The sequence below is a fragment of the Myotis brandtii genome, unplaced genomic scaffold (genome assembly GCF_000412655.1).
Source record: "Myotis brandtii unplaced genomic scaffold, ASM41265v1 scaffold1289, whole genome shotgun sequence".
NCBI lineage: Eukaryota > Metazoa > Chordata > Mammalia > Chiroptera > Vespertilionidae > Myotis > Myotis brandtii.
In genome coordinates this window covers 412,446-425,265 of record NW_005354543.1, presented here as the reverse complement: position 1 = coordinate 425,265, position 12,820 = coordinate 412,446, and the positions used below count along the sequence as shown (strand labels likewise).

General features: G+C 41.4%; 1 protein-coding gene and 1 pseudogene across 1 annotated transcript in view; both read left to right on the top strand.

The window, feature by feature from the left end:
* LOC102252255 (zinc finger protein 420-like) overlaps nt 1–12,820 on the top strand; it is a 254,464-nt gene that overhangs the window by 63,404 nt on the left and 178,240 nt on the right. The window contains exon 7 of the mRNA XM_014534314.1: nt 7,227–7,353. Within this exon, the coding sequence (XP_014389800.1) occupies nt 7,227–7,353 (127 nt within the window). The remainder of the gene's footprint in view (nt 1–7,226; nt 7,354–12,820) is intronic.
* The window catches only part of LOC102250485, a 297,308-nt pseudogene that overhangs the window by 128,034 nt on the left and 156,454 nt on the right, over nt 1–12,820 (top strand).

Below are 12,820 nucleotides of genomic sequence, written 5' to 3'. Positions count from 1 at the left end.
TTTTTTGCAGAGAGGAAGGGAGAGGGATAGAGAGTTAGAAACATTGATCAGCTGCCTCCTGCACACCTCCTACTGGGGATGTGCCCACAACCAAGGTACATGCCCTTGACTGGAATCGAACCTGGGACCCTTCAGTCTGCAGGCCGACGCTCTATCCACTGAGCCAAACCAGTTAGGGCAACAATTTATTATTTGAAAACACCCTGAGATAAATCCTCTGGGTCTTCTCAGATCCCCTGAGGAGCTTTAAGAAATACCCTCAGGGGCACTTTCCCCCAAGGAGTTGGACAGCTGCTCTGGGTGGGGCATCATTGGTGACTGAGGGCCTCCAGGTGATGGAAGGTGAGGACAGGGATTAACAGGAGGGTTGCAGGATGCCTTTGTGAGAGTGGGGAGCAGGCTTTGTTCGGGGGAGGAAAGGGGGTGCTCTGTTTGGTTTGTGGGGTCAGGACAGCAGCTCACCTCATTTCTGTAGGAGTTTGTGGATGTCTTTGGGAGGAGAGACACATGAAGACTCACAGTGTGGTCTCCATGTAGAAGCTCATTGTTCCTGACTCTCTCCTGTGACTAAGAACAGGAGGGGTGGCCTTTTCCTCATTTCCAGGTCCTTCTGACTGTGAGTGTGAGGGGAGCTGATTAAGAGGCTGTGCTGACATCTTAGAAGGCACATTCTGTGACTCCTCAACATATTGTCACCTGAGAAAACACCCCACACCCTGATCAGGACCAGGACCAAATGGCTGCTTCTCAGGTAAAAGATGTGTCCTGGGTCACAGGCTATCTAACATCTGGTGATTTATATGTCTACTTCTGATGAGAAGTAGAGAAATACTCAAAGGGTATTGTTCTTATCTTTGCAGGTTGTTTTTCCTTATCTCATTACTTTTTAAAAGATATTTTTATTTATTGCAGAGAAGAAGGAAGAGGGAGAGAGAGATAGAAACATCAATGATGAGAAAGCATCATTGATTGGCTACCTCCTGCTTGCCTCCCACTGATGGAGCCCGCGGCAACCCGGTCATGTGCCCTTGACCGGAATCGAAGCTGGGACCCTTCATTCTGAAGGCAGAAGCTCTATCCACTGACACAAACTGGCTAGGGCTCATTACGTTTTCTTTTAATGTATTTTATTGGTTTTTCACAGAGAGGAAGGGAGAGGGAGAGAGAGTTAGAAACATCGATGAGAGAGAAACATCGATCAGCTGCCTCCTGCACACCACCTACTGGAGATGTGCCCGAAACCAAGGTACATGCCCTTGATTGGAATTGAACCCAGAACCCTGCAGTCCACAGGCCAATGCTCTATCCACTGAGCCAAACCAGTCAGGGCTACTTACTTTTGTGTTGTTGTTTTTTTATCATAGTCAATGTCAGCAGTTGTTATAGTTATCTTTCTCTTTTTTTTCCCCTCTCTTTTGAAAAATATTTTTTTATTGAATTCAGAATTGGAATGAGAGGGAGAGAGAGGTAGAAATATCAATCAGGAGAGAGAATCGTTGATCAGCTGCCTCCTGCAAACCCCCCACTGGGGATCCAGTCCGAAACCTGCAGTGCCATCGCTGCTGGATTCCTGACCAGGAATCCAGCCCTGCCCTTCTGGTTCATAGGTCAGCTCTCTACATGTCAGCCACACTGGCCAGACTATAATTCTCTCCTTTTTCCCAGAGCCTTCTCTGCATTCATTTCATGCATCCTCCCCAGGTCAGGAAGCATTCCTACCTTTAATTAGTGACTTTTCAACTACTGAAAGCATCCCTTTTGCGACAGATCAAACTTGGAAGGCAGCCATGTCTAACATCCCTACTGGGATGGGTCAGAGGCTCTGGTATCAGTGAAGAAGGCAAGCGTAGGTGTTAGGTTCAAGCGGCTGCAGCATCAGCTCTAGATGGGAGGTAAGGAGATGCACATATGCCCTAGCTGGTTTGGCTCAATGGGTAGAGTGTCGGACTGCAAACTGGAAGGTCCCTGGTTCAGTTTTGGTCAAGGGCACATGCTCGGTTTGCAGGCTCGATTCCTAGTAAGGGCTCTCATCATTGATGTTTCTATGTCTCCCTCTCCCTTCCTCTTTGAAATCAATAAAAAATATACTAAAAAAAAAAAAAAAAGATGATGCACATCTTACAGCTCAGAATAGCTCAAAGGTCTGAAAGGAGAGTAAACAGAAGAGACTTGATCACTAGATTAGTATGAAGTACTTGCTATTTAAATGTTCCATTAGCTTACAGAACATGAGGTACACGTGGATTGACATTTGCAAAAATTAATGTTTAATTGTAATCATTTCCACATAATTATTTCTTTTTTGATATGTTTTTGCCAGTCATGTCAGCAGGGGTGACCTGTCTTCCCCTGTGCCTCAGTCACCTGATGCCCATTGTCTCAGTCCAGCTGATGATCACGTGGCAGAGGCGCGCCCCTCACTGTAGAGTTGATAGTCTCCCTTTCTCAGTAGGAAGCGTTTAGTAGGGATTTGTTGAGAGATGGGGCAAAGTCCATCACATGGCATCTGGAAGGGCCCCACTTCTTAGCTTCTGTTTGGTTTGGGAGATAGCCACCCTACTTTTCTTTCCTACAGATCATTGGCTTTTGACATAGGAGCTTTAACCAATTAGGCCTTCCTGTAAATATTCATTATATTCTATACTCATGTCAGGGACATACTTTACATGATCACTTTTTGAATTTTCTGAAACGTTTAGAAGAATGATATTATTAACATATCTTCAGTTAAATTTCTATGATTGTAGCTCTCCACTAATGATACACAGATATTTTCCAGTAAATGAGTTTCTAAGAAACAAGAGGTTTAATTTATTTTCTATCATTATTTGAATTCCTCGCCTTATTGTGTTTATAATACTCAAAGGGTATTGTTCACAAATGGATCCATGAAACTTATGGAATCACAAAATAATCTTGATTTCATTGACGTGACAATTCTGTTTTCTATGGCTTTTATGTTGTACATAGTTCTCATATGTACGTCTGTCTCTACATACAATGTTAACATTGTTTGAGCTTTTTTTACTTGCTTAACCTGACTTTATTCTTCTTCTCAGTTACACGCTCTATCCACTGAGCCAAACCGGTTTTGGCATCTTTCTTTTTTAATTGTACTAGTAGGGATGACAGAGGAGAGGGAGAAGCAGAACTGAGAGTCAGCCAGCTGTGGGTAACAGGACAGACTATAACAGGGACTGCAGAGGGGACACAGAAGTGGGAAGAGAAAGAACCAGGTGTGTACATAGATAGGAGCAATCAGAAAGACCATAGAGAAAGGGCAACTGAAGGTGAAATAGGTTTCGGGAGTTTCATGGTGCAGGAGCAGGGACAGAATAGAGAAAAGGGGAAAAAGAGCAGAGAGATGGAGGGGGACACAGGAAAAGTCCAATCAGCATGGTTCAGTGGTTGAAGGTGGACCTATGAACCAGGAGGTAACAGTTTTATTCCTGGTCTTGTTTTTCGGCTTAGTCCCCACTGGGAGGCTTGCAGGAGACAGCCAATCAATGATTCTCTCTCATCATTGATGTTTCTATCCCTCCCTCCCTCTCCCTCCCATTCTGAAATCAATAAAAATATATATTGTCACCTGAGAAAACAACCCAGACCCCCATCAGGACAAGGACCAAATGGCTGCTTCCCAGGTAAAGGATGGGTCTTGTGTCAGAGGCTATGTTTGCTTTTTCTTGAACATCTGTGTATATATTTCTCTTTCCCTTATTACACCTGTGTCCCCTCTGCTGCCCCTGTTACAGTCCTGTTCCCCATAGCTGGCTGATTCAGTGTTTCTTCTCCCTCTGTTCATCATCCCTAAACCCCCCCTTTCTGTCGCTGCCCTCGCTCCCCCAGTTCTTCTCCTCTGGACCAGACTACCTATCTGAAGTGCCTCCCACTTCGTTGCCTGCACTTCTGTTCACCAGGGTGCCTCTCTCTTGTCAGCTCCACTTGTTGTCTCTGGGACTCCTTCCTCTCCTCCATATTTCTCTAGTTCTGACGTTCTTGCCTTTGCAGGTTGTTTTCCTTTCCTTATTTCTTTCCTTTTTTCTTATGATAGTCAACGTCAACAGTTTCTATATTTCCCTCTCTCTTTTTTAATATATGTTTTTATTGGTTTCAGAATGGTAAGGAGAGGGAGAGACAGATAGAAACATCAATGAGAAGAGAGAATCCTTGATCAGCTGCCTACTGCACACCCCCCACTGGGGATCCAGTCTGAAACCTGGAGTGTTCAGGAATGGAACCCTGCCCTCCTGGTTCAGAGGTCAACACTCTGCCTCTGAGCCTCACTGGCCAGGCTATACTTGTCTCCTTTTTCCCAGAGGCTTCTCTGCCTTCATTTTATGCAGCCTCCCCAAGGGCAGGAAGCATTCCCACCTTTAATTAACGACTTTCAACTACTCAGAACATCCCTTTAGTGACAGATCCACCTGGGAAGGCAGCCATGTCTAACATCCCTATTGGGATGGGGTCAGAGGCTCTTGTGTCTTGAAGAAGGGAAAGGGAGGTTTTAGGTTCAAGTGGCTGCAGCATCAGCTCTTGATCAGGGGTGAGAAAATGCACATTTGACAGCTCAGAATTCCTCGGCAAGTTCTATAAGAAGAATAAATGGAAGAGACTTGCTCACTAGATTAGTACAAAAGACTTGGTAGTTAAATGTACTATTAGCTTACAGAACGTGAGAGGTACCTATGGATTGACACTTGCAAAAATTAATGTTTATTTGTGATCATTTCCACATATTTATCTTGTAAAGCCACATGCATTTGCAACTAGGGTTCATGATCTGGTAAAGCGGCCACGCACAAACAAATGCACTGACAAGAAATATGAATTTAGAAGGCATGGGGGCCAGGCAGAAACCTTTCTAGTGGAGAGGCTCTCTGAAGCTGAGGCCCTGTGGGCTTTTATTCAGTTTTAGAATACACATCTTGCCCTTAGCTGGGCAGGCAATCCAGTAGCGGAAAGACTATCTTAAAGGTTAGTAAATATTTGTAAAGATTTACTTTGAGACTATTAGGTAAGGAAATTGCTTGAGCCATCATTAGCAGGACAGAACAATGGGTGCATAGCTTTAGCCTTTGCTAAAGCTCAAGATTATCAGCCTTCCAAGTTCCCTGTTGCACTTTCATATTTGTGTAGACAATGGATAGCTTCCAGCATATTTATTGATGTATTTTTGAAAGGAATGTCACAGCAGTGGTGACCTGACCTTCCGTGTGCCTCAGTCACCTGATATCCATTATTGTCGCCGTCCATCTGATGATCACATGGCAGAGGTGCTCCCCTCACTGTAGAGTTAATAGTCTCCCTTTCTTAATAACAAGGGTATAGTAGGGAGTTAACGAAAGTTGTGCAAAGACCATCACTTCACATCTGGACATGTCCCTCTTCTTAGTTTGTGTTTGCTTTGGAAAATGGAGGACTTGCTTTTATTTCCTACAGATCATTGGCTTTTTCATGGGACCTTTAAACAATCAGGCCTTGATTCTTCAACTTTTCATTATATTCTTTGCTCACATCACAGACCCTACCTTATCATTTTTTGTATTTTCTAGAAAGTTTCCAAGAATGACATATTAATGTATGTTCAGTTTCATTAAATTTCTGACATAGCTCTCCACTAATGATATATAAAAATTTTGAAAGTAATGTATTAGTAAGAAAAATTAGTTCCCCCAGCCTGGGGTGGATCACTGGTTGAGGGTTTGATTCCTGGTCCAGGGCAAGTAGGTCCTGGGTACCTATGGTAGGCAATTGATCCATGTGTCACTTTCACATTGCTCACTCTCTCTCTCTCTCACTGCCTTTCGTGCCTCTACCTTCCTGCCTTCTACCCTCCAAAACTCAATGGAAAAAACCTCCCCATGTGAGTATTTACAACCACACAAAGGAAACAATAGGTCTAACTTGTTTTCTATCCTTATGTTTCTCTCCTTATTGTGTTTATAAAACACAAAGGAGATCAAACAAATACATTCATGAGTTTTATGGAATCACTAAACCATCTTGGTTTCATAGTTGTAAAATGTGTGTCTCTGTTCCTAAACTGTTAACATTATGTCAGCTACTTTTTCTTTTTTTCCCCTCAAGTACATTTTTATGAATTTCAGATAGGAAGGAAGAGACAGAGAGAGATCGAAACATCAATGATGAGAGAGAATCATTGATTAGCTGCCTCTAGCAAAACCCACACTGGGGATCGAGCTCACAACTTGGTCATGTGTCTAGACCGGATATCAAACCAGTGACTTCTTGGTGCATGGGTCAGCCCTCAACCACCGGGCCACACCAACTGGAGCAGGCAGGATAATCTTGTTGGAAGATTACTCATAGTAAATTTCCAACTAGGATTGTGATTCCTATGTGTCATATTCTATGAGAACTGTACTCTATGAACAAACCCTTTTAGTTCAAAGTTCTATATGAATTTTTTCCTTTTTTGACTGTGTATTCAGAATTATGGCACATGATGCAGAAACATTGGCATCACAAGTAAAAATTGAGCTGGTTACACATGTGGAAACACAGGCCCCATCTCAGAACCTGGATCAGAATCTGTGTCTTTACAGAAGTTCCTTTCAATGTGGTCTGCTTCACAGTTGCGAAGATGTCCCTATGCTTCCAACCCACCAAGTCATTTACAGTTGAGAAATATACACCACTGACCCTGAAGGATGCAAACACAGCACTCAGAAATCCATATGCCTGTCTGTGTCCTGGCCTTAATTTTATTTCATTTAAAAATATATTTGTATTTATTTCAGAGAGGACGGGAGAGAGAGAGAGAAACATGAATGATGAGAGAGAATCATTACTTGCCTGCCTCCTGCACACCCCCTACTGGGGATGAAGCCTGCAACCCAGACATGTGTCCTTGACCAGTATCAAACCTGTGACTCTTCAGTCATTTTATCCACTCAGTGCAGTTCCTAGTGAGCAGGCCAAGAGTCTATCCATTGAGCCAGACCGGCTAGGACGAGGCCTTAATTTTAAAGTTTATTTTTCTCTAAAGTAAAATCTGTACTGTGGGCTAGTGGACATGTGTCATCCTCATTTGTCAGTGTTAGAAAACACCTCAGAGAATGTTATTAGGGCAAAGTGATCTTATTGGATGATTCAGGATATTCCCCTAGTTCCAAACCACTTCTCCCTAAACACTGTTTTCATGTTGGGTGACATTATGAACTCTTCTGGTGACCTCTTGGTAAATGTGTCTTTTATTTCAGGGACCATTGACCTTCAGGGATGTGGCCATAGATTTCTCTCAGGAGGAGTGGGAATGCCTGGACGAAACTCAACAGAAATTATACATGGATGTGATGTTGGAGAACTACAGCAACCTGGCTTCTCTGGGTGAGGATGGCTTCCTTCCCAAGTTCCTACTCCACCTCCAGAGTTTTGTTTCCTTTATTATTTTAACACTAGAGGACTGGTGCACGAAATTCTCGCGGGGGTAGGGTCCCTAGGCCTGGCCTCCCTGCCTCCTGTGCTCCTCCTTCTCTTATTCCCTCGGCGCCTTGCTGCCGCTGCCGGTCACCTGCCATGTTCCCCTGGTGGTCAGCGCAGGTCCTAATGAACAACCGAACTCCCACTCTCCCAGTTGAATTCAGAAGTGCACAATTTGCATATTAGCTTTTTTATATATATAGATAGATGTCTAGGGGCCTTCTGCTTTCTATGGTAGATTTTTGCTCTCGAGGGAAAATTGGGCCCTAGCTGGTTTGGCTTATTGGATAGAGCACTGGCCTGCAGACTGAAAGGTCCCGAGTTCAATTTTGGTCAAGGGCCAATGCCAGGGTTGTGGGCTTGCTGCCCAATATGAGGTGTGAAGGAGTCAACTAATCAATGATTCTCTCACATCATTAATGTTTCTATCCCTCCCTGCCTCTCCCTTCCTCTCTAAAAGCAATAAACATATGTATATATTTTTAAAAAGGAACAAATTGGGCTTCTTTGGTGTAGAAAAGAAAGGCTTTGTGATGTATGTGAATTAGAAACTTAGTGTTTGCACACTTTACATGTTGTCCACAGTGATTAAGATAGTATCAAAAATAATATTTTAGAAAATAATTTTCTAGAATATTCTAAGATTCTGCCATGTCTTCTGGCCATTGAGCAACCAGGATTGGAAATGGGAAAGCCTTTATCTATCAGAATTCACACTGCATTTTCTTATATTTTTGTATTTTTTAAGATTTTCTTGATTTCAGGGAAGAAGGGAGAGTTAGAGAGAGAGAGAAACTTCAGCTGGTCATTAATTGATTTTTTTGGTACGTGCCCGACCGGAGAGAAAACCTCTGACTTTGGTATATCGGTACAGTCATTTAAGCAACTGGCCTACTACCTGTGCAGGCAGATTGTATTCTTTTAGGTAGTTCTCTCCATTTAGGTTTTTATTATGTCTTTTCATGGCTTGATGTATTATTTCTTTATAGTAGTGATTAAGACTTCCTTGTATTTCCTTCAGTGTATTTATCCATTCACTAGCTGACAGGCCTCTTCATTGCTTTCAATTTTTGTCAATTATGAATAAACAGCCCCTTGTAGGCTTTTATGTCGATAAAAGTGTTTTTATTTTTTAAATACATTTTACTGACCTTTTACAGAGAGGCAGGGAGAGGTTTTAGAGAGTTAGAAACATCGATGAGAGAGAAACATCGACCAGCTGCCTCCTGCACACCACCTACTGGGGTCCTGCCTGCAACCAAGGCACATGCCCTTGACCGGAATTGAACCGGGACCCTTGAGTCTGCCCACTGACGCTCTATCCACTGAGCCAAACTGGCCAGAGCTGTAGATAAAAGTCTTAATTCTTTGGTTTAATAGTGAGGAGCCCAATTAGTGGATCCCATGGCAAGTTTATATTTAATTTCATAAAAACCTCCAGACCATCTTCCCAAGGGGCTGTAGCATTTGACATTTTCACTGGCAGTGATTGGAGTTCCAGTTGCTCCACATCACCAAGGCATTTGGTGGGGTCAGTGTTCTGGATTCTGACCCTTTCAATGGTGGTTGAGTGTTGCTTGCCTGCTACTTCTCATTGTTATAATGTGCATTTCCTTAGTGACATATGATGTGCAGGATCTTCTGATTTTCTATGTGTATATATTTTTTAGTACTTGCGTTAAGGTGTTTGGCCCCTTTCAGTCATGTTGGTTATTTTGTCCATGTTGAGTTTGAAGACTACTTTTTCTGTTTTGCATAATTACCCTATACATGTTGACTATATATATATTGATTTCAGAGAGAAAGGGAGAGGGAAAGAGAGAAACCTCAGTGATCAGAGCAAATCTTTGATCAGCTGCTTCCTGCACACCCACTACTTGAGATTGAGCCGGCAACCTGGGCATGTGCCCTGACCAGGATTCGAACCATGTCCTCCTGATTCTCAGGTTGATGCTCAACTGCTGAGCCATGCCAGTCAGGGTGTGTTAACTTTTACAAATATATTTTCTCAGCCTGTGGATTTTCGTTTTTCTGTTGTGGATACCATATTTATTGTTTTTTCTTTAATGTTTGAGTTGATACATTGGGAGTTTCTGTTTTAATACAGTGGATTGAAATACAAGTATGGTTATGTATTTAACTCTCAGGAACATGCAGTGTATAAAATAAATGTAGTTTTATATTCAACTAGAGGCCCAGTGCACGAATTCTTGTTCCTGTGGGGTCCCTCAGCCTTGCCTGCTATATCGAGCTGAAACCTCCTCTCTGAAACCTGCTCTCCAACATCCCTTGAGAGGTCCTGGGTTACGAAAGGGCGCAGGCCAGGCCGAGGGACCCCACCAGTTCATGATCGGGGCCTAGTAGAGATGCAGGAGGTTGGTCAGCTGGGAGGGACCACAGGAGGGCTCCAGGGCATGTCTGGCCCGTCTTGCTCAGTCCCAATTGGCTGGACCCCAGCAGCAAGGTAACCTACCCCTCGGAGTGTCTGATCCCTGGTGTTCAGTGCACATAATAGCGAGTGGTTCAGCTGCCTTAGCATATAATTAGCGTAATGCTTTGATTGGTTGAACGGTCGACTGGACACTTAGCATATTAGGCTTTTATTGTATATGATAACGTGTAAGTTATATTTGCAGCTATTGTGTCATTTCTGGAATAAAGATATAGTGAGTCATGTCTTGAAGATGAGTTGAGATATAAATTTTGTTTTCTTTCATGTCATATATCAAATGAAGTCTTTTAATTTATTTTGAATGGTAGAGCATCATTATAAAAATAGTCCTTTTTTCCAGTCCCATATATTCACAATTGCAAATAGTGCTGCAATGGATATATGGGTGGGTATATCTTTTTAAATTCGTGTTCTCTGTATAAATCCCCAGAAATGGAATTGCTGTGTAACCTGGTACTTGTTTGTAAATATTGGAAAATCCTCCATCATGTTTTGTTAGTGACGGCACCAATGTGTTTACAATCTTGCTGATGGTGCACTAATATTCTCATTGCTCCATTTCGTTTGTAATACTTGTCGTTTTTTGATTTATGGATGATTGCCATCTTGTTAGGTGTTTGGTGGTATTTCATGGTGGTGTCCATTTACATTTCTTTGATGATGAATGATTTGAACATCATTTAATATGTCTATTGCGCAACTTTATGTCCTGTTTGGGAAATGTCTATTCAAGTCTTCTGCCCACTTTTAATCATATTATCTTTTTGGTGTTAAGTTGTGTGAGTTCCTTATATATTTTGGATCTTTAGCTTTTGAGGATGTAACATTGCTGGGTTTATGTTTTTGTTTATTTTGTGGTTCCTTTTGGTATGCCAAACTTATTCTTTTGTAGTCTCATTTATTTATTTCTTGGCTTCTTTGTTATGCTTCACAAGAAATATCCAAACCAGTACTTTAAATAAAGAGTGATGGTAAAGTTCATTGACTATGCTTCTTCCAGTATGCGCAACTTTATGTCCTGTTTGGGAAATGTCTATTCAAGTCTTCTGCCCACTTTTAATCATATTATCTTTTTGGTGTTAAGTTGTGTGAGTTCCTTATATATTTTGGATCTTTAGCTTTTGAGGATGTAACATTGCTGGATTTATGTTTTTGTTTATTTTGTGGTTCCTTTTGGTACGCCAAACTTATTCTTTTGTAGTCTCATTTATTTATTTCTTGGCTTCTTTGTTATGCTTCAGAAGAAATATCCAAACCAGTACTTTAAAGAGCGATGGTAAAGTTCATTGACTATGCTTCTTCCAGTGTTTTCATGGTTTCAGGTCTTATATTTTAGTTGTTAATCCATGCTGAGATAATTTTGGTTCATGGCCTATGAACTGGGTCTAGTTTTATTATTTTTTCATGTGTCTGTTCCGTTTTTGTTGCACTACTTGGTGAAGAATCTGTCTTCACCTATTGTGTGCTATTGCCTTCTGTCTTACAGATTAGTTAACCATATAACTTTGGACATTTTTTAAGTTGTGTTACTTCTTTTGCATGTTTTCTTGTAAAAGATCTGTATATAATCTACATTTTAACTACTTCTCAAATAATATGCTTTGAAGAAATTTTTTCCCATTTCGAAGCTTGTATTTTTAACATACTGACAGTTTGCTTTAATGTGAAGTAATTTTTATATGGGGTGTAATGCCTTTTGACTGTTTGTTTACCTTTCCTTTTAGTGATATAATAAAAAATCACATTTCATAAAAACTTCTATATGTCCTAGCTAGACTGGCTCAATGGATAGTGTGTCAACCTGCGGACTGAAGGATCCCAGGTTCGATTCCAGTCAGGGGCACAGGACCCAGTTGCAGGCTCAACCCCCAGTACGGGCCATGCAGGAGTCAATCAATGAATCTCTCTTAATGTTTGTATCTCTCTCTCCATCTCTATTCCTCTCTGAAATCAATAAAAATGTATTTTAAAAAATGTTTTCTATAAGTTTTTTTAAAATAGATTTTTATTAGCTTTATGTTTCAATCTTTTATCCATTTTGGTTTCATATTTGTATATGGCATTTAATAACAGTCCAATTTCACTCATTCCTTTACATGTAGACATCTGAGTATCTCAATACTATTCGTATATGTGAGAATATCCTTTATTACTTTGGTGGTATAAGCACCCTTGTAGAAGATTATTTTACCTCATTCCTGAGAAGTTGTAAGTAGGCTCTTTATTTTACAGTGCTTCTTTTTTTGTAGTTGTTGTTATTCCTCACATGAGGACATTTTTTCCATTACTTTTCAGAGAGAGTGGAAGGAAGGGAAGAATGAGGGGGAAGAGAGAGGGCAACATCGATGTGAGACACATCGACTGGCCCCCTCTTTCTCACACTTCAACCCAGGTGGGGTAAGAATTTGCAACCAAGGTCTGTCCCTTTAAGGGGAATTGAACCTGCAGCCCTTAAGTGCACAGGATGATGCTCTAACCCTGAGCCACACTGGCCAGGGCCTACTGTGCTCCTTTATTTACCTGTGTCTTAATGTGTTGATGATACTTGTGGATAATGCCAGTTTTGAAATATTTTTTTAAATCAGGAAGCATGATGCCTTTAAGCTTATACTGTCTCTTCCATGTTTGTTTTGGTTCCTTGGTGTCCTGAGTCATTTCATATCACTTTTAGGATGAGGTTTGCTAATTTTGTGAAAAGTGTCACTGGGACGTGGATAGTGATGGCTTTGAATGTTTATGTCAACCTTGGGTACTCATGACAGCTTATACTGTTAGCATTCCAATTTAAGGTCATTGCATGTGTAGTTAGTTCATTTATTGAGTTTTTCTTTAATTACAGCCAGCACTAATTTATACTCTATTTTATTGATTTTAAAGGAATAAAGCAACAGGGAGAGAGAGAGAGAGAGGAGAGAGAGGAGG